This window comes from Podarcis raffonei, chromosome 12 (genome assembly GCF_027172205.1).
Source record: "Podarcis raffonei isolate rPodRaf1 chromosome 12, rPodRaf1.pri, whole genome shotgun sequence".
Lineage (NCBI taxonomy): Eukaryota > Metazoa > Chordata > Lepidosauria > Squamata > Lacertidae > Podarcis > Podarcis raffonei.
The window spans coordinates 6,099,547-6,121,350 of record NC_070613.1 but is presented as its reverse complement, the minus strand read 5'-3'; the positions used below and the strand labels follow the sequence as shown (position 1 = coordinate 6,121,350).

General features: G+C 44.4%; 1 protein-coding gene across 1 annotated transcript in view; it reads right to left on the bottom strand.

Moving 5' to 3' along the window:
- Positions 1-6,769: 6,769 nt before the first annotated feature.
- Positions 6,770-21,804, bottom strand: part of WNT3A (Wnt family member 3A) — a 92,161-nt gene continuing 77,126 nt past the window's right edge. Inside the window, exons 3-4 of the mRNA XM_053409914.1 lie at positions 11,196-11,461; positions 6,770-9,347 (exon numbers count right to left, since the gene is read on the bottom strand). Of these exons, the coding sequence (XP_053265889.1) occupies positions 8,868-9,347; positions 11,196-11,461 (746 nt within the window). The 3' untranslated portion in view covers positions 6,770-8,867. The remainder of the gene's footprint in view (positions 9,348-11,195; positions 11,462-21,804) is intronic.

Below are 21,804 nucleotides of genomic sequence, written 5' to 3'. Positions count from 1 at the left end.
GCCCCGGGAAAAAGGTCTGCCAATGTTTTGTTTCTCAGTGTTCAAAACAAGAGTAGCAGTCAGGATCTCTTTACAGGTGTGGCATTACTAATAAATGCCAAGTGATAATTACTTTCTTAACAACTGCTGACGAGTCCAACAATCTTCTCAAGATTCCCAGCAGCCACAGGTTATTCTGGAAACTGGCCAATGGTCCAGTAGGCCACAACCTATCTTCTTCCTGCCATTTCTCTACAACAGGGGTGTGCAGACTTCAGCCTTGTTGGAACTACAGTGGTACCTCCGGTTAAGAGCTTAATTTGTTCTGGAGGTCCGTTCTTAACCTGAAACTGTTCTTAACCTGAAGCACCACTTTAGCTAATGGGGCCTCCTGCCGCCGCCGTGCTGCTGCTGTGCGATTTCTGTTCTCATCCCGAAGCAAAGTTCTTAACCCAAGTACTATTTCTGGGTTAGCAGAGTCTGTAACCTGAAGCGTCTGTAACCTGAAGCGTCTGTAACCCGAGGTACCACTGTACTTTGCTTTATACTACAGCCCCAAGATCTACAAAGCAGAGCCAGGTGGGAGTGACATACAGTTATAATGAACGAACAGGGTACTTCTGAGCACATTCTGTGCTTATGAAGCTTTGTTCAGTATCAGAACTGAATTTGTTCAGTATCAGAACTGAATTGAACTCACATTCCCGTGCCCTTTCAAATGTATGCAGTGATGTGCCTTTTCCATTCTGAGTTCACATATTTTCTGTGGAAAGCACCAGTGTAATCCAGCTCAGTTGGTAGGGCAAAAGACTCTCCAACCCATCTGGGTTGTGGGTTTGAGTCCCACTTTGGGCAAAAGGTTCCTGTATTGCAGGGGGCTGGACAAGATGACTCTTGTGATCCTTTACAATTCTACAATTCTATAATTCTTTGACACATGTGTGAAGTCGCCCTTTATGTGAAACCTTCCAGTTTTCTTTGCACCGAAACAGTCACCAAACTCTCCATGAAAGGGCATCCTGCAGATACCATCTTATCAAGAGATCCATCATGGAAATATTGGAATTGGGCCTTTAGTGCAGTGGCACCTTACCTTTGGAAACTCCTTCACATTACATAGCAGGCAGATCCAATCCCAGCTGATACCTGTCTTGGATTTGAAATTGTGTTTTTATATACAGTACGTTTTGTTTTAACTGTTTTTAATATGAGTAATGTTCACAAATTTGTTTTTATAGATGCAGCTGTTTTATGTTTTTATCGCATTGTGAAATCACTTTGTGATGCTTCACAGGAAGTGATTCCTTAATTAATTAATTAATTAATTAATTAGTAATATGTCCATCCCTCATTGACCACACCACTCCACAGGCCACATATCGGTGTCAGATTTGGATGGGAAAGACACGAGTTCACAAAAGCATTAGAACATAAGAAGAGCCTGCTGGATCCGCCCAATAGCTCATCTAGTACAGCATCCTTTTCTCATAGTAGCCAACCAGATACCCATGGGAAACTTACAAGCAGGACACAAGCACAAAAGCACTCTTCCCAGCAAGTGGTATTCAGAAGCATTACTGCATTGACTGTGGAGGCAGAGGACAGCTATCATGGCTAGTAGCCATTAATAGTATTTTCCTCTATGAGTTTGAAGCCCTGGCTGTCCGTGAAGGTCCCTGGGTACCAATATAAGCAATTAAAAAGTCAGATATGTTGAGGATGTTCAACAACTTACAAGCTGGCTGTCAGTGATAGTCAAGACAAGATAAACTAGAAGTGGGGATGGAGCTGGAACTGATGCTATATGCCCACCCAGGTGTGGTTCAAGGAGGCCACAGAAGGGATGTGTGTCAATGCTCTGGTCTGTTGTGATTATTTTCGACTAGAGGCAGGAGTCTTGCCTGCCACACTCTCCTTGCTCTGAGCCAGCCCTCTGATGGACGGCACTGACCTTTCCTTAACTCCCACCACAGAGTTCATTGCTTAACACTTTTCACCTGCTGACACACACAGGTAAGCCCCAGAGTAGCTTGTAGCCCCAAGGAATGCATTCTGGCTGAGTGCCTAAGAGTGCATTTATAATGGAACACACACAGTGACTCTCCACCTGCCAATAAGGGTAAGGTATCCTTAGCAAGCAAATTCCAGAGCCAGGGCACGGGGACGTCCAGTTGCTGATTATGCTCTAAGACTGGGTTCACACAGGCAAAGTCAAACAGTGTTTGGTGTTTATGTAGAGGATAGGGCTCTGTGGGAGAATGAATGGGAATTTACCGGTATATCCCACCTTTCCTCCAAGAAGCTCAAGGTGATATGCATGTCCCTCACCCCGATTTTTATCCTCAGAACCGCCTTGTGAGGTAGATTAGGCTGAGCGATTGTTAGGATGCATTTCAGTTTCTCATTTTTCCAATCTTCAGTTCTCCACATTTCCACATTTCAGCGTGTACGTTTTAAAAAAGCCAAAGTCCTCATCGAAATTCATCAGAATTTTAGTCCAGATTTCTCCTAATATGCACAATTTTGCAGGTAATTTTGTGTAATGTAGGACGCAGGTGGCGCTGTGGGTTAAACTACAGAGCCTAGGACTTGCCGATCAAAAGGTCGGTGGTTCGAATCCCCGTGATGGGGTGAGCTCCTGTTGCTCAGTTCCTGCTCCTGCTAACCTAGCAGTTCGAAAGCACGTCAAAGTGCAAGTAGATAAATAGGTAAGGTAAGATAAGGCGGGAAGGTAAACGGCGTTTCCGTGCACTGATCTGATTTGCCAGAAGCGGCTTAGTCCTGCTGGCGACATGACCCGGAAGCTGTACGCCGACTCCCTTGGCCAATAAAGCGAGATGAGCGCCGCAACTCCAGAGTCGGCCATGACTGGACCTAATGGTCAGGGGTCCTTGTCTAATCTACACATTTTGTATAGCATTTCCCCCTAATATAATGCATATATATATATATATATATATATATATATATATATATATATTACTAATGAATACATTCCATGCACACTTCATCCAGGTATATGCATTCTTGTGCATGTTACTTGGCTCGAAAACTGCACTGCAAAATTTGGAGAAGTGCAACTTTTGAAGGGGACCAATGGTAGGAGAAGACTATTGGCCCTTCTTAGGGGTTTTCCAGAGGCATCTGGTTGATGATTGTAAGAAACAGGGTATTGGACTAGCGGGAAAGACCTCTGTGTACCTGAGACCCTGAACAGCTGCTGCCAGTCAAAGGGCTAGATTGGACAAATAGTCTACCCTTGTATGTCAGCTTCTTATATTCCAGGGGACTTTAATTGCATCAATGGCTACTAGCCTTAACTTGAGAGCATGCACAAGAGGCGAGAGTGCTGTTGTGCTCAGGTCCTGCTTGCCAACTTCCCATGGGGCATCTGGCTGGTGAGTGAGAGAACAGAGTGCTGGGCCAGATGGGCCTTTGGACTGATTCAGCAGACAGGCTCTTCATATGCTCTTATGTTCTTAACAGGGAGACTGTTGAGCAACAATAAGGACCATTGATGTGCTTCAGCATGGCAGTGGGCAGATTTCAAGGCCCAAATGACATGTGACACTAATCACATGGTTCCTCCTTGAATGGCATGGGATGAGATGGTGGTATGATTTAACTCTTTGCTCCTGCTGTGAGTCAGATCCGGATTGGGGTCCTGCTGTTCCTACAAATGCATTGTGTATGTGTGGGGGTCCCTCTCAGTAGATCAAAGGGGAGTCCCTCATCCAATGCAAATTACAAGTTTGAGGAAGGGGCCTGATCCAGATGAGAACCACAGCAGGGTGCAACGCCCTCCCTGCAGACCCTCCAAGTGTGCCTATTTTCCAGGGGCAGTTCCAGATTTACAGAAGCTACCCCTGTTTCTGATTTGATCCTGGAATGTCCTGCTTTCCCTTAGGATGTCCCTATTTTCATCAGAGAAATGTTGGAGGATAGGCAGTGTCCTGTTGTGAACTGGGCACCAACACTGGCACTCAAGGCCAAGCTACATGATAAACACCAAGTGTATAGTTTGGCCTTTTAAAACAATACAACTCCCCCCCCCCAGTACAATAACTTTTAAGGCAACAAAATTAAAATTAATGCATATTTTTTAATTTTCATTATAAAGTTAAACACATCTATGAAACATAACTGGTAAAAAAAAAATACAAGACATTGCTAGCAGGTTGTCGGTAAAAAACAGGATAAAAAGACAAGGGGCCACGATCCAGGACTCTGCAGACTGCAACACACAAATGGAAGGGATCCACTTGAGCATTTTCAACAGCATTGTACAAGCATCTTCAAAGTGTGTGCAGGATATTTCTAAACACAGGGAGATCGTAGCAGGCCCTGTTCAGGCTGAGTTTCATGTGATCTACTAGATCGCTCCTTACTTAGATGACAAGTGAAGTAGCAGATTGACAACACTGTTCCCAAGGAGTTATTTCTGCAAATATATACTCTTACTAATATATACATTTATTCATAAAATAAATAATCATAAAAAACCCATCAGACTTAACAAAATACCAAAGAGGGGGAGGAAGATAAAGAGAGAAAGGTGGCGACTCTTCTTTTGTACAACAGCTTTGGAATTTCAGGCTTTGCTTTATTTTTGATAATACACGGGTTCATTATAACGGGTGACTGAGCAGGAAATAGGGGCAACTGCTAAGATGTTCAGAGTTGGGCCAGTCATGAAGCAATGTGAAGCAGCTGCTAGTGGCCACAGATTCCAGATGGGGGCGCCATTTCCCGGCTCCAATTTCTAGATATACAGTATATATATATGTGTGTGTGTGTGTGTGTGTGGTGGTGGGTGGGTTTCAGGATTACAGTACATGGAAAAAGTGTTAAACCCCGCTGTTCCGTTCACCATGGTCCCCTTCCTTATCCATTGTGGCTGCTAATTTACAGCAACAAAATAGCCAGCACTCCTCCTCTTTATTCAGCATTCATCTTGATTTGCTCGCACAAACTTCATGAGGAAGTTAGATTTTATCTGGTCTTTATTGAGCGTTCATTCTGATTTGTTTGCAGGGAGGCTATACAATAATGATCATTCATCCTGCTTTACGTGTATGGTGTTCATGTGTCTTCCCATTAGTCATTTGTTCCTCTCACACTTTTTAGTGCATTTAACCATTGCTTTCCTAACTGCACATTTCAAAACTCTTTAATCCCCTTTAATTGTACAAATCTAAATTTGCTGGTATGCGCATGAATCCCTCCCACAAAATACTGACTGGAGACACCCCACATGCAATCTATATGGGAAAGCTGCATATTCCTGCATTGCAGGGGGTTGGACTAGATGATCCTCAGGGTCCCTTCCAACTCTACAGTTCTGTGATTCTGTGATTCTATATAATCTGTCATTAAGAATGGTAGATTCTTAAGACTGTGACCTCATTATTTTCACACAGGCAGAATTTTTTTGTTTGGGGTCTACCACCTCAGACTACAGTATTACCCCATATCAGCACACGCACAACACACATACAAACTAGATGTTAAGAGGACATTTTGTGACCCACCCCACCCTTGCAGTTGCAATACAGCTTTACCCCCTCAATCTAAACCAGGTCTGTGACAGTCCATGTCAGAAATGGAGAACCGGTGACCTTTTAGATGTTGTTGGACTACAGCTCCCATAATCCCTGACCATTAGGTCATTCTCTCGTGGGGCAACAAAAAACAGCTTCTGGAGGATCACAGTTTTCTAGTCTTTGTGCTGTCCAGATGTTGTGGACTACAACCCCCTTCCGCCCTGATTATTGAATATGCTGGAAGAAGCTGATGGGAGTTGGGCATCTGCAACACTTGGAAGGCACAATGTTGGCTACTCTGTCATAGATTGCGACTGTGTGGGCTTAGAGTGGCTGCTAAGCACAAGAGATTTGGTTTATAAAGTTGCAGAATCAAGGTAGTTCTGCCCATGGTTGCCTGGGAACAGGGTAGGGGTTTCCTGGGAGCTCCTCATGACCTACAAGGTTGGTGCTACATTAAGGCTCCTCATATTCACCCTGAGATGTCTTTCCAGCTAAGGAATGAGGAGCTACTGACTGGGAAAGGCCATTTGTAACAGTGAGAGATGATTCCAAGATGTCAGTCACAATCACAAATAAATACGAATAAATAGAGTTGAGAATTCTGGAAAAATGGAAACAAAAGGATTTTAAAATGTTTCTCAGCAGGGCTGTTGAGCCTTCTCCAGGGTCCTTTGAAAGCCTCCTGGGACGCTGGAATGAGAAGGAGAGAGATGTCTAATCAAAAGTAAAAGAAACAACCTCACCGAAGAGGACCTCATTCATTTTGAGACTCGACATATCATATTTCCGCTATGATTGCAGCTGTGTTTCTGCCCTGGGGTGAATACAGAGGGATTCTTAAGCTCTCTACCATTTAAACTATCTGTGATCACTGGAAGAGCACAGAAAATTCAGTGAGGGCACTGGAAAGATCTGTGTCTATTTAGCGTACAGTCCAGCATATATCTACACTTGTATTGGGGCACAATCCTGCTGACACTGAGAAACTTGTAAAGTCTCATTTCAGTAGGAGACAATTAAGTGTGTGCTTAACTTTGTCATAGTTGCAACTTTGACTGGAGCCAACTTGTCATATCCCCCATCCCCGATTTATATCAAACCATTACAGTTAAGAACTTATGGTAATTTGTTCTGGAGGTCCGTTCTTAACCTGAAACTCTTCTTAACCTGAGGTACCACTTTATCTAATAGGGCCTCCTGCTGCCACCGCGCCACCACCGCACGATTTCTGTTCTCATCCTGAAGCAAAGTTCATAATCCGAGGTACTATTTCTGGGTTAGCGGAGTCTGTAACCTGAAGTGTATGTAACTTGAAGCGTCTGTAACCCGAGGTACCACTGTAGGTGAGATTATAGAAGATGTGTCGACACCGTCCCCAATAATGCTTTCCCTCCCGTTCTCTGCCTCCCTTTACATGGACTGTAGCTCAGTGGTGGAGCTGGCTGGGGTTCCTAGGGGCTGGAGTTGAATAACATTTGGAGACACCAAGTTGGCTCTCCCTGCCACACATGAGAAATCCAGAAATGTGTGGGAAGGCTAGTCAGCATATTTTCAATGGGTTTTTCTGGACATCTTTGTAAGGCTAAGGTAAATGGCTATCTGTATTCACCCTCAAGTACATCTCCACAGCCAACACATCATTCCATCTTGAAAGGGCTTCCAGAACTTTTGCTTGAGTGTTGCAGGGCACACTAGGAACTTGGGGAGTGTGCCAGGGAAAGACAGGTACTTCTGCCCCCTCAGAGATCTATGTCCTCAATGTGGGAGGCCAGCTTTGTTGCCTGGAACAACTTCTGTTGGCCCCTGTATATATCAACAAGGAAAACACCCGCAACAAGGTATTTGCTGAGGAAATTGAACCATCTGAGGGGGAAAAAGTGTTTGCAATGTCTGCAATTTCAGCTGTCTGATTACACAAATAGTCATGCGATGAAAAAAAGAGGAAATATGCATCTTTGCCCTGGAAAATTGAAATGGTACGAACTCCCTAGGTTAGCTTTGAAGGGTTTTCTTCTGAAAACATGACCTACATAAAAAAGGAGTCAGTTACCAAGTTTTTGATTTTGTGGGAACTGCAGATACGCCATTCTGGGGTTATGCTTCAAGGGGGTATGTCTAGATAAAGGACAATTTGCACATATCAGTTGCGAAACTCTGGCTGAAATGGTTTCATTGATCAGAAACCTGCCTGAACATTCATGATGGCTCCAAAGAATGCCCATTCAACATTTCACTTCTCATATTGCATGGCTTGGATGAAGACCCGGGGTATGAAGGTGAAAGGGTGTAATTTCCTACCTTCTTGATTACTGTGATTTAATGTCATTTAACAACCTATCTACTGCAGTAAGGCCTGGCAGCCATTTTGTCCTCAGAGGCCTGCTGTTGATCCTGAGGGAGCCAACTGTTTAAGCCACAATGTTATATTCCCAGTAGACAGCCCACAACTGTGACATTATTTCCTATGGTAAAAATCCCACCCAGTACAAGTGGGCTAATAAGCAGTGCCTTAGCAATGCCCACTTGAAACACTGAGATGGTGTACATATGTATATATATATATATGTAACAGTATGTGTGTGTGTGTGTGTGTGTGTGTGTGTGTGTATGGGATTTTTACCATAGGAAATAATGTCACAGTTGTGAGCTGTCTATTACATTGTTTAACAAGCATAACACACAAGTGCCACCTCACTTCCTGTTTCCTTCTCCCATAGTAGAAGCATTGTCTGAATCGTCAATCAGTTCAGGATTTGAATATATTACAAAGTTTGGCAGTTCCACAGAGTGAAGAGTCATTTGCAAGTTCCTCCAGTTCCTGTGAGAGGTTGAACAAGGGCCTTTAAAAACAACAACACACCACCTGTTGTTAATTCTATACATAGAAACTTAGCTACAGGCTGGGCTGGAACATTAAGAGTCATTGCGCTAGAAGCTTCTTCCATGCTCATAATGCACAAATAGGCCATGTTTCAGGAAGATGCACAACATTCAAAGGACACTTAATAGCATGAGTTTTGCCAGGTGAGTTGAAAGGAAAGAGCAGACACACCAGAACCTTCTGGAAACCTGCTTGCCGTCCACTATCCAGCTCTATGTTTTTGACTAGTTAAAGAAACCAGTCTCCTGTGGGGCAAAAGGTCAAAAACAGCTGGTTGGTTGGCATCTCGGTTTGTCAGGAATTGCAAGGTTAACATCCAGATGTGATGGTCGAGAAGAAATGATATCTATTCTAGCCAACCAATGCTAGCTTCTGCGAGTGAGTGTGTGTGGATCTCAAGAAGTCAACTTTCTCCTATAGAAAAAAGTAATCTTTGATTCTTTTTCCATGGCCATCCCATCTTACTTGCACGTGTGAACATCATAGACCCGTATGCACTCCTGACAGCTGACGTAGCAGCACCAATGGAAGATACAATGGCACTTCTCCTTCCTCTTCTCAGTCCGTGTGTTGTGTCCTCGCCCGCAGCACAAGAGGTCGCAACCATCAATCCCATGGGAAGTGACGTTGCAGATCCTGTCGCGGGTGCCAAAGGAGCCAGTCTCAGGGTTTGGCTCGCAGAAGTTGGGTGAGTTCTCATAATAGACCAAATCCCTCTCGGTTGGTGCTTTGAAGAAGTTATATTTGGGCCGCAGTGTCTCCACCCAGCCGCGGGACTCCCTATGCTTCTCCACCACCATTTCTGAAGCGCTGTCATATTTGTCCTTGAGGTAGTCGCCAATAACCCGGAAGTCAGGCTGGGACCACCAACAGGTCTTTACCTCACAGCTGCCTGACAATCCATGACACTTGCATTTGAGGTGCATGTGGTCGATAATGGACTGAAAAAGGAAAGGGGGAAAGAAAAAGAATGGCAAGGAAGGCAGAAGAAGGAGAGACAACATTAGTTTGTAGTATGAGGAAACATTCAATATGGCATTTTTAAACTTTGGAGGGTTGGCAGTTCCCAGTTATCCAGTAGTGGTTGGTGGTGCAATTCTGCTTATCTAACCTCTTGTCATTGTCTCTGTGGTTTACCTGGAGGGGGAGCAGAGAGCTGGCAGCATGGTTGTTGCGGTGCAAATGCACCAGCTGGAATGACAGATTGGCTCCGCTGGTGCATTTGCACAGCACCGGCCTCACCCCTTTCCCTCCTTGGTAAACAGCAATGACACTTGCGGCCGGAAGTCAGGTGTGTGCCGCAGCTCTGCCAATGGCTATAACAAATATCTCAGCATTTTAGGATGCTGGCAAAGTACCAGTTTACAGTCTAATATTCGTGCATTTGCTGGACCCAGAAATCTTCCCTCACTTTAGTACTTTTGTTATATCCATGTCCTGAGAGTTGCCAACTGATTTTAAGGTGCAAGGTCAGATTTTGAAGCTCAATCAGGCAGATTAGGGGTAAAATTCCTTTCAGCTGCACCAGGCTTTTACCTCCCCTACACCTGATGTCACATATGATATCAGGTGTAAGGCAGGTGGGTGCAGCTTGGACATAATGTCCTCCTGGATGTGCCTAATTAGACCCACAGGCCAGAGGTTCCTCCTTTCTGCTCTACAGAGCAATTTGATTGTTCCTGCCACCATTACTTGTTACTGTTGAAGTTGCCACTATGGGGATGTCTTTTTTGACATTTGGAAGAGCATGTGCTTTGCATGCAGAAGGTCCCTGGCATCTTCAGGTAGGGCTGGGGAAGACTTGTCTAAAATCCTTGAGAGCTGCTGCCAATGTGGACAATACTGAGCTAGAGGACAAGGGGTCTGACTTGTTATAAGGCAGCTTCCAATATGTTTGACAGTAAAACCTTAGCTAGCTGTAGAGCAGAAGTATAGTGAAAACAATGAGATTGTAGGTGACTATGCAACTTGCTTGTTTTTTTCCTTCTCTCCTCCTCTGACCATGGAGGAAAAGTTCACCAGCCAGATGATTGCCCCCTAGCAGCCTTAAATGGTGCAGTCAAGGAGAACAGGATCAACTGGATTCACTGATTGTGCAATTTGGTGCCTGCTTTTATATCTGAAGCAAGTTGCTAAATTACAGTGGTGCCTCACAAGACGAAATTAATTCATTCCGTGAGTTTTTTCGTTCCGCGAGTTTTTTCGTCTTGCGAACAATATGAATCTTCTAACAATACGAATCTTCATCCTTTAGGTAATTTGCCCCATATTTTTTTTCATAACTGTTGCAAATATCAGGATTAACTTGACCTTGTTCTTTTTCTGCATGGTGCCTTTTAGCTACATAAACCCAAACAGCAGAATCAGAATGAGAATACAGTGGTGCCTCGCAAGACGAAATTAATTCGTTCCGCAAGTTTTGTCGTCTTGCGATTTTTTTCGTCTTGCGAAGCACGGTGTCGGAAAAGTTTTGGAAAAACTTCAAAAATCACCAAAGTCTTCAAAAACCTCAAAAAAGGCTACCACACCGCGTGTTATGAGTTGTTCCTCGAAGTCAAGTCGCAACTGTATTAACGGTGTTAAGAAAAAGGAAACAAACTTGCAAGACGTTTCCGTCTTGCGAAGCAAGCCCATAGGGAAAATCCTCTTGCGAAGCAGCTCGAAAAACAAAAAACCCTTTCGTCTTGCGAGTTTTCCGTCTTGCGAGGCATTCGTCTTGCGAGATACCACTGTATTATAGTGTTGCAGTCACCACTGAGGGAATAGAACAAAACCACGGTTTTCCTTACCGTCCTTCCAGCTTCGTTATTGTGTCTGTTCATGGCCGACCGAGCATCTGGCCTGTTCTCTCGTGCATCCGCAAACTCCCGAGACACCATGCTCCCAAACTCCACATCCTCGCTGCAGCCTCCCCATTTCCAGCCTTCCCCTGGAGGACCCTTGTGACGTGTGTCACAGCCACAGATGGTGGCCGAGCCTTCCGCACAGGATCTGGTCACTGCAAAAGCCACACCAGCAGAGGCAATAGCATGAACGAAGGCTGACTCTCTGGTGGCTGTGGAGAGAAAATGAACGTCATGCTCAGTATCCGTTACTCAAGGCCAATGGGGTTACTTTCACAAATATAGCTTGGAGACTGGGAAGGTTGGAGCAGAAAATTCATCAGCCACATGAATCGGAAATTATTTATTTATATTAATATTATACACAGGAGTTAAATGTACCAGTTAGAAATACTGGAAACCAGAATTATTTCCAGTGTGCTGCTGGTTGCAGCTCTGGATGAATTACTGCTCTGGGATATTGTCCAATCAGAAACCACACTCAGACGTGGACCTTTAACCTTAACCTCCCCTTTAATATTGGAGGCCATTCATTAAAAACCTATAGCCATCCCAGGATATGATTGTTTAAGACTCACTGAGCCCTTTTCACGTCTACAGTACAAATTGAATCCAATACATAACCTGTTTAATAGCTATGACCTCCAATGAATGAATGAATGAATGAATACCTTAACACAGGGTGGTCCAACATCAGTTTGCATTTACTTTAAAAAATAAAGTCCTCGGGAAAATTCACCAGCATTTTAGTGCTAATTTATCTTTATTATACACATATTTTGTATGGAATTTTGCCTGATTTACACATTTTTGCAAGGAATTTCCCCTAACATAGTGCATTTTCACACATTATATTCACTAATATAAGCATCTTAATATGTGCATTTTGGTAGTTATTGCGTGCCCAGGCTCTGCACTCCTGCCTTCCCTGAGTGGTTATGAATGATGGACACAACAGCTTAGACTGGATCAAATAATTTCATAGGTTTCCATGAAAATGTATGCCAAACCAAATTTCTCCCCCACTTCTATCTCTGGAGCAAGCAATCTGGGTTCAGCTTTGACGCAGAGAAGGAGAAGGGGAGCGAGAAAAGGCCTCTGAGACTTGTGAATTGCTTCCTATGCCTGATAAAGGGTTTGGCTCTGTCTGTCTAACCCTCCCCTCCCCACACACCACCATCAATGGCTAATAGCTGGCCTGACCCTCTTTAGCTTTGGTGAGCTTACTTGAGGCGTCCTGGGCCTCAGGGCCAAGAGAAAGGCTGGCCTTGGAGATGAAGATAAACAGGAGGAAAAGCACGCACTTGTAATGGAAATGAGGGGTTATTTAGCTGCCATATAAAAATGTAAGAGCCTCAGCTGAGATAAGAGGAGGGAGAGGGAGAACGGCAGGGCTTGTTTTTGTCAGCCAGCCTGGGTGGTTCTTGGTAGCTGCAGAAGAGACAGGCAGCAGGTCACGACTTGAGAGAGACGAGGCCTTTCTGGAAAGTCAGCTGTCAGTGAACAGAAGTACGGGGAGGAATCCTTACCTAGAGGGAACAGAGAGCATTCCTAACAGAGGAGCTCAAAAGAAAGCGAGAGAAAAGCCAGCCTACACCATTTCACACACCTTGGCAAATTCACAGAGGAAAAGGCTGTCGGTGGTTACTAGCCACGATCTACTTCTACAGTCAAAGGCAATGTGCTTCCATATGCCAGTTGCTAGGAACTGCAGGTGGGGAGAGCAGCTGTGGCCCCCAATTCCTACTTTTGAGCTTCTCATTGGGGCATCTGTTTGGCCACTGTGAGAATAGGATGCTGGGCTTGCTTGATCAAGCAAGGCTCTTCTTTAGTTCTCATGAAGCCTCCAAAGAAGCTCCTTCCAAGGCTCTGAGGAAATGGGGGGGGGGGGTTTGAACTGAACATCTGTGGGGGCACTTTATGAAGAGGCTTGGCTGTGGCGATGGATGGTGAGGAGAGAGGGAGACGCCCTGAAAAGTACAGTCATACCTTGGAAGTTCCAAAACGTTTTGGAAGTTCCATACCTTGGAAGTTCCAAAATGTTCGAAAACCAAATTGCAGCTTCTGGTTGGCTGCAGGAAGCTTCTGCAGCCAATCAGAAGCTGCAGAAGACCCGTTGGACATTCGGGTTCCAAAAGAACATTTGCAAACCGGAACAAGGTATGACTGTACTGGTAACTTGCATCTTACACTAAGCACCTGGAAAAACTTTCTGACAGTCAGAGCTGTTCAACAGTGGAAAGGTCTTCCTCGGAAGGTTGTGGCCTCTCTTTCCTTGGAGGTTTTTAAGTAGAGTTTGGCTGGCCAACTGTCATGGATACTTTAGCTGAGATTCCTGCATTGCAGGGGATTGGACTAGATGACCCTCAGTGTCTCTTCCAACTCTACACTTCTACTTATTTTACTTACATGATTGCAGCTTTGTGCGTGTTGGGGGGGGGAATAAATAAAAGGCGTGTGGAGGAAACTTATTCTTCAATTATTCCCTCCCTCACACCTCCACACCAAGCTATGATGGTGGGCTTACCCAGCTTTGCAAAGGACAAAGGCAGTGTGAGGGCTGTGGCCTTCCCAAAGCCCAGTAGGTGAGGACCTGGGCTTTGGAAAGGAGATGCAAGGTCTCTGGCAGGGTCCTAGAGTGCTTCTGTCTGCTCCCCAAAGCCAGGCAACTGCTTACCAGGCTTTGGGAAGGAGGTGGGAAGGCTCTGGGACCATGCCAGAGCCCTTGCACCTCCCTCCCAAAGCTGAGTAGGCAGCCCTCTGGGCCTCTATTTCCAGCCCTTTAGACTGTCTGCAAGCAACACCACCAGGATAGGGAACAACCCTTCTTCCCAGATCCCCGTTCCTCACCTGTCCTGCTCCATGTTCTCCTTGAGTGCTTTTGCCTAGCTGAAAGTGTCCTTGAACTAGGATGATGCCTCTTGCTGGCCTGGATAGAGAGAGGGGTGTATAGGAACCTCTGACTTTTCTGTGGCTGGAATGTAGCTTCTGGATAAAGGTAATAGTCACATCTGTTGCTCCACCCACTTTTGCCTCTAGCCCCACCCATGCAGCTGCTGGAGAGTTGTCCATAAGGCAATGTGGCCCTTAGGCTTAAAAAGGTTCCCCACCTCTGCTAAAAGATAATGCTACAGAGAAACGGTCCTTGTCGCACTATGCAATAACAATGCACCAAAGCTGACCTTGGTGTGCAATATAATATCCCTTGGATGTACTAGAGATGAGGGGAAAGTTTGATTTTGTTTGCATTTAAAGCTAAACCTTTCTAATTTGCATTTTCCAAAACAACATGAGCACTGAAAATTTGCACTTCTTTGAGTTTTGCAAGGCAGTTTTCTAGTAATGTGTACAAAAATGCGTTACTAGGGTAAAGTGTGCATAAAAATGCATATATTCATGAAGATCACATAGAAAAATGCATTATTTTAGGGGAAATTGCTTTGCAAAAATGTGTATATTAGGCAAAATTATATTCAAGAAACCCTGTATATTAGGAGAAATTTCTACTAAAATGCTGATGAATTTTCATGAGAACTAAAAAAGAAATCACAAACTGAACTCAAGACAGGAAAAATAAGAAACCCAGAGAAACAAATATTAGCAGATTCGCCCATTCCTAGAAGTAACTCTCAAAAAAATTTTTTTTTAATTATTTTTAAAAGCAAGTCCTACGGTTTTCACATAATCAGTTTACAAGCAAAATCCACTAAACACTCAAACAAAATTCCAGATACAGGACTGTTCATAAAGTATATAATGCCTTTGTTTACTTAAAGCAGCTCTTTTCTGACTCTGAACTCTTTTCTACTTGTGTTTGGAACTGCTATTTCAATACTGATTTTATATAATATTTTAAAAATTGCATTGTATTCATAAGCCATATCAAGTGGTCTTGTAGGACTGCTGTGCAGGATCTGACTACTGTTCACCTAACCAGCCAATCAGCAAAATTTACATCTCATTTATTTAGGTATCCTGAGGCCTCATTCTTTGCCATTTGTACAGAATTAAAATGATAAAACCACCCAGCTAAAACCATCATAAACTAAAATGCCATATATAAAGTAGAAAACCCCAACTGCAAGAAAACTACATTACATCACCACTGCTTTAAAGCAAGCTTAAAGAAGATAAAATCAACCAATAGAGAACACTTTCAAAAAAGAAGCTGCCTTTTAACTTGTTGGCAAAATTCCACCTGAGAATGAGGCTGGTACTACTCCTTGGGAAATGCATTTCCCTAAATGCTCATGATTAATTTCCCTGGGCCCCACTCACTGATTCACTACTATGTTCCCTTTTCTGTTTTAGAAAACTAGAGGATTGATTGGTGTCCTATTGCTTCTTTAAGCCCCTTTGTTTAAGCTGTTTATGCATTTGGTTGCTTGATTTCAAGTTGGGCAGCCCCCCCAAAGTGCTAAGAGTGTGTACAAAATTTGCATTTGCTGATTGATATATATATATATATATATATATATATATATATATATATATATATGGATGCATATTTCAAACAATTTCTATAATTTCTATAATTGAAATAGAAATACAACACATCTTATCCTAGTGGAGAAGACTGCCTGCCTGCTACTAACTGTTGATAGGCAACTTCAAGGCCCCTCCTGCTCCTTCTAGCAGTTCATTATCTTTAAACTGGATGTGGACCGCTCAACTCTTCTCCATTCATTGTGGTTTCCAGCAACTGGTTTTCAGAGGCACACTGCCTCTGACCTCATGTTGTGAAGGTGTCTTGGGTTTGTAATGGTTAGTGCCCATGTCTCCTGTTGACCATGCATTTGTGAAGGGGACATACATGCATATGCCCCCTACACACAACCAAAATATGTGTGCAATGGGAAGGTGATGTCTGCAAAAGTGCCTTGGCAAGGGTCTGGAGCTAATCAGTACAACCCTACAAACCTCTCACATGAGCTTGCAGTGTGTGAGGGGGTGAACCCCTTTCTGTCTCTCAGACTGCAAACTCTCTCTCTCTCGTACATGCACATCACGTGTCTGCATGCTGTGGAGCAAGCAGATCTGGGTTCTGAATATTGTGTTTTCTGTTCAAAAGCAAATTTAGTAAGATCTGGACAGTCCATATAATACAGAGTTCCAAGGGCCAGGTAGAGAGGCAACATTTGGCTCGTGAGCCTAGGGTTCCTCACCCCATTCTACAGTTATGCCTTGGGTTTTCCCCCACCTGGTTATGGGCCTGTGGGCCCATGAAAAGCTCCACCTCCCCATCTTGGGTCCTGCATTTCTCACCAGGATTGTCACCATAGAAAAGGCACAGCTCTGAGGCAAAGAAGAGAAGAGCTTTCTATGTGAACACCCTTCACAATTTAGTAGAACTTTCCAGAGGCCCATGCAATTGCTTATAATATGCTTATAAAAATGGGCAACTTGGTTCTCTCCAGATATTGGAACACCACTGCTCATCATTCCTGACCATTATCCATGTTGTCTGAGGCTGGTGGGAGTTGGAGTCGAACAATGTCTGGAGGTAACATTCCATATCCCTGATCTACAAGAAGTGGGATAGTATGTTATGTGAACATTACATCTACAGGATTTATCTCCTTATTTTAACTTGGTCAACTGCAATGGAGGTCACAAGGTTTATGCATTTGAAGAAAAACCTTTCTTCACTTTATTCCAGTTGAGTTCACTACCTCAGTTGAGTTCACCCTAAAAAGCAGCTTTGTGTCAATATTTGGTTTCCAACGTTCCCAATATTTTTGCCATAAGCGAAGTCAACTTCCCAACAGCTTGGATCTTCCTCTTTTTTTTTGGATGGAAGCAACATATTACTCCCTTCCCGCCTTTGGGCACTCCCTCCCACACATTCCCAGCATTCTCCATAAATTACATACATGCCAAGTCTCTTCTAACTCTTTTTTTGTTTTGTTTTCTGGGATGATCTCCATCTCGGCTTGGTGCCCTGCCAAGGTTTAATAGTTTTGATTACCAAACTATCTGTTCCTGTGTAAGCATAAAAGCCTTTAAAAATACATGTATTCTCTATCTTTGCTATGCCCCAGGAAAAAAAGGTGCCTGGGTGAGGGAATTTCCCATGTACCTTCATGACTTCACAGCCAAATCAATAGGATGTGTACCAGCAAAATATAGCCTTGGGCCTATGAAGGGAGAAAAAAAATGGGGTGGTGTATTGACAGGTGGCTTTTAGCTGTAATTTTAGCCAGATCCAGGAAGGACTTCTATCAGATAGATAATCAGAGGTAAGGATGAAGGTTTATGATACTACCTCCGCTGTTGAAGGCAATAGGCCCCTGAATACTAATTGCTGTTGCATTCAAGTTCTACTTGCCTGACTCCTATAGGCATCAGATTGGCCAGTGCGAGGAAAGGGTGCTGGACCTGATGGGCCACAAGTCTGATACAGCAGCCAGACTCTTCTTATGCACCCCTCCCTGGTGTACATTCTGAACCAGGTTTTGAGTCAAGAAGAAAATGAAACCCTGACCCAAGATTCCATGTTTGTTGTCATGAACTCACACTTCTTCTAAAATGTGCTGCACCTTGTGGTGTTGTTGTTCTTGTTGTTTAGTCGTTTAGTCGTGTCCGACTCTTCGTGACCCCATGGACCAGAGCATGCCAGGCACTCCTGTCTTCCACTGCCTCCCGCAGTTTGGTCAAACTCATGCTGGTAGCTTTGAGAACACTATCCAACCATCTCGTCCTCTGTCGTCCCCTTCTCCTTGTGCCCTCCATCTTTCCCAACATCAGGGTCTTTTCCAGGGAGTCTTCTCTTCTCATGAGGTGGCCAAAGTATTGGAGCCTCAGCTTCAGGATCTGTCCTTCCAGTGAGCACTCAGGGCTGATTTCCTTCAGAATGGAGAGGTTTGATCTTCTTGCAGTTCACGGGACTCTCAAGAGTCTTCTCTAGCATCATAATTCAAAAGCATCCATTCTTTGGCGATCAGCCTTCTTTATGGTCCAGCTCTCACTTCCATACATCACTACTGGGAAAACCAGAGCTTTAACTATACGGACCTTTGTTGGCAAGGTGATGTCTCTGCTTTTTAAGATGTTGTCTAGGTTTGTACCTTTTGGTACTCTGACTCAAAACAAGAGATGTTCTGCTGTGCATGGGGGACAAATGCCCACTTCAGAGAGCAGTGGTGGGTGATGACCTTGGGATTTGTAGGGCAAAAGGTAGGGAGATCGACAGTAGGTGGAACCTGAGCCAATAACAGGCAGCGCCACACCCCACCTGACAGCTTGTAAGGAAGAAGGCTGGTAGGGTGGGGGCTGCTTGAGGGCAGACTAAGCGTGGTGGGGCAGCTCTCTACGCATCCTAATGGACCAGCCTTCACTGTGAGACTTGTGTAGGGTATTATGAAGATTTCTGCTGGTTTCCAAGTTCTACCTCTGATTTAGTGTCAGAGTGCTGTCTGCAATTCTTGATAAGGCCTTGTTATGTCTGAAGTCTGAATGCACCAAATTACCCTCAGGAGGCATAATGCTTCCATCAGATAAACAGCCATGCAAATAATTAAGGAAAAATTATTAAGGGAGCAAATCATGCCAGGAATACCACACAGACAATTGACTAAAGATAAGACATATGGTTGGGTTAAAGAGATACCAGTATAAAACAGGGGTGGGGAACCCGTGATGCTTCAGATATAGCTGGGTGACAACTCCCATCATTCCAGACAGTTGGCCATGGTGGTTGAAGGTGGCCATGCTTGCTGGTCAGGGCATGCATCTTCCTGACCATCTGGTTCTCAAGCCCATCCCGTTTTAAAAAACCATGCATGATAAAAGATCTGTTCAAGCTAAATAAATAAGAGCATCTTCAAAGGTAAAGGTATAGGAACCCCTGACCATTAGGTCCAGTCGTGGCCGACTCCGGGGTTGCGGCGCTCATCTCGCTTTACTGGCCGAGGGAGCCGGCGTACAGCTTCCGGGTCATGTGGCCAGCATGACTAAGCCGCTTCTGGCAAACCAGAGCAGCGCACGGAAATGCTGTTTACCTTCCCGCCGGAGCAGTACCTATTTATCTACTTGCACTTTGACGTGCTTTCGAACTGCTAGGTTGGCAGGAGCAGGGACCGAGCAACGGGAGCTCACCCGATCGTGGGGATTCGAACCGCCGACCTTCTGATCGGCAAGCCCTAGGCTCTGTGGTTTAACCCACAGTGCCACCCACGTCGCTAATAGCATCTTAAGCCACCTCATAACAAGTCACAGCATTGGTCCATTATCTCAGTATTGTTCCATTGACTAGGTAGAGGATCAGCAGAGTTTCAGGCAATCCTTCACAGCCTTACCCAGAGATTGAACCTGGGACCTTCTGCATGCAAAGTTTATGCTTTACCAGTGAGCCACAGCATTTTCTGTGTCACGAATTTCCATATGTTTTGCAGGGAGGGCTTATGGGACAGCCAGTGAAATTGCCAGGCTTTAGGCCCTCGTAGCCCAAGTTAGTAGCCTTGGCAGATCTGAGAGATTGCAGTGGGATGTAAGAAATGCTTCGGTTCATACAATATGCAGGGCCCAAATTGCTTAGGAGTTGTTTTTAAAGACTGCTTAACATATTTACCTATGGCAGTAGAGAATGAAGTTTAAATTATAGGAAAAAATATATAATATTAGAAGCCTATAACCAAAATTATTAGTTGGCTCATTCAATATGTGAAGTTCCTTTATTTGTCACCTCTGCCCATGTCCTTAAGAATACTTTCACTACACTTCCTGTTTCCTAATATGGTGGCTCCTCTGCATCCTCCTTACCACCACCTTCCTTCTGGGTTTCTTGCCCTTTAGGTCCCCTAACTCCTAGAACCTCTTAACTTTGGCCCGTCCCAGTGCTGTCTCCCAACCAACCACTATTTGCTCCCCTCACAGAAATCGGGCTGCAAACATTCTTTGTTCACTGAGAAGTTAGAATGTTTGTGAATATTCTCTACCATCACACCAGCTCAGCCAATCTGTATAAGAGACTTTACTGATCAAAGTCACAATATAATATAAGTATAAGTAACATTTGGGTCCACCTCCAAAGTCTAAGAGGTCGTTCAACAATGGGACAGGCTACCTTGGGAGGTTAGAGAATATGCTCCCTGGGAGGTGTCAAAAGAAAAATCTGGACAAACAATTGTCAGGGAATACAAAGATAGTTGTGGGGAATGGCATGGGCTTCCTTCAGAACACATTTTCCCTTGGGAAAACTTGGTGGGTGGGGTTGGTGAAGTTCAGGAACAGGCTCATCATATAGGAAATGTATTTGCTCTAAGGAGCGAGGGTTTCATTTATATATTAATTTATTTGCTTCCTATTGTTGTGTGTGGCCTGGCTCACTCACTTGAGTCATCAGGATGTGTTTGCTGTGCTAGTGTTTTTCAGTGGCCCCTTTATTCTCGGGGGAGTAGAGAGCTGGTGTGTAGCTAAATATGCAGAAATATGCTGTGCTGAATCATACCAGGGGTCCATCTGGCACAAGGGTGAGGAACCCTTTTCAGCCCAAAGGCTATATTCCTTCCTGGGCAACCATCCGTAGGCAAAAGTGTGTGGAACAATGAATGCAAATGTTACTTTTATACAGTAGACTCTTTTCTACACACACACACACATACACACACACACACACACACACACACACACACACACACACACCCCTCCTCCTCCTCCTCCAACCAGGCAAGCAAGAGGCATTATCAGAGTTCAAGGGCACATTCCAGAAAGGCAAAAACACAGAAGAAGGTACTAAGAAAGGGCTACTGAGGTGCTTAGTCTGTGGAATCATAGAATCATAGAATCCTAGAGTTGGAAGAGACCACAAGGGCCATCGAGTCCAACCCCCTGCCAAGCAGGAAACACCATCAGAGCACTCCTGACATATGGTTGTCAAGCCTCTGCTTAAAGACCTCCAAAGAAGGAGACTCCACCACACTCCTTGGCAGCAAATTCCACTGTCGAACAGCTCTTACTGTCAGGAAGTTCTTCCTAATGTTTAGGTGGAATCTTCTTTCTTGTAGTTTGGATCCATTGCTCCGTGTCCGCTTCTCTGGAGCAGCAGAAAACAACCTTTCTCCCTCCTCTATGTGACATCCTTTTATATATTTGAACATGGCTATCATATCACCCCTTAACCTCCTCTTCTCCAGGCTAAACATGCCCAGCTCCTTTAGCCGTTCCTCATAAGGCATCGTTTCCAGGCCTTTGACCATTTTGGTTGCCCTCCTCTGGACACGTTCCAGTTTGTCAGTGTCCTTCTTGAACTGTGGTGCCCAGAACTGGACACAGTACTCCAGGTGAGGTCTGACCAGAGCAGAATACAGTGGCACTATTACTTCCCTTGATCTAGATGCTATACTCCTATTGATGCAGCCCAGAATTGCATTGGCTTTTTTAGCTGCCGCGTCACACTGTTGGCTCATGTCAAGTTTGTGGTCAACCAAGACTCCTAGATCCTTTTCACATGTACTGCTCTCAAGCCAGGTGTCACCCATCTTGTATTTGTGCCTCTCATTTTTTTTGCCCAAGTGCAATACTTTACATTTTTCCCTGTTAAAATTCATCTTGTTTG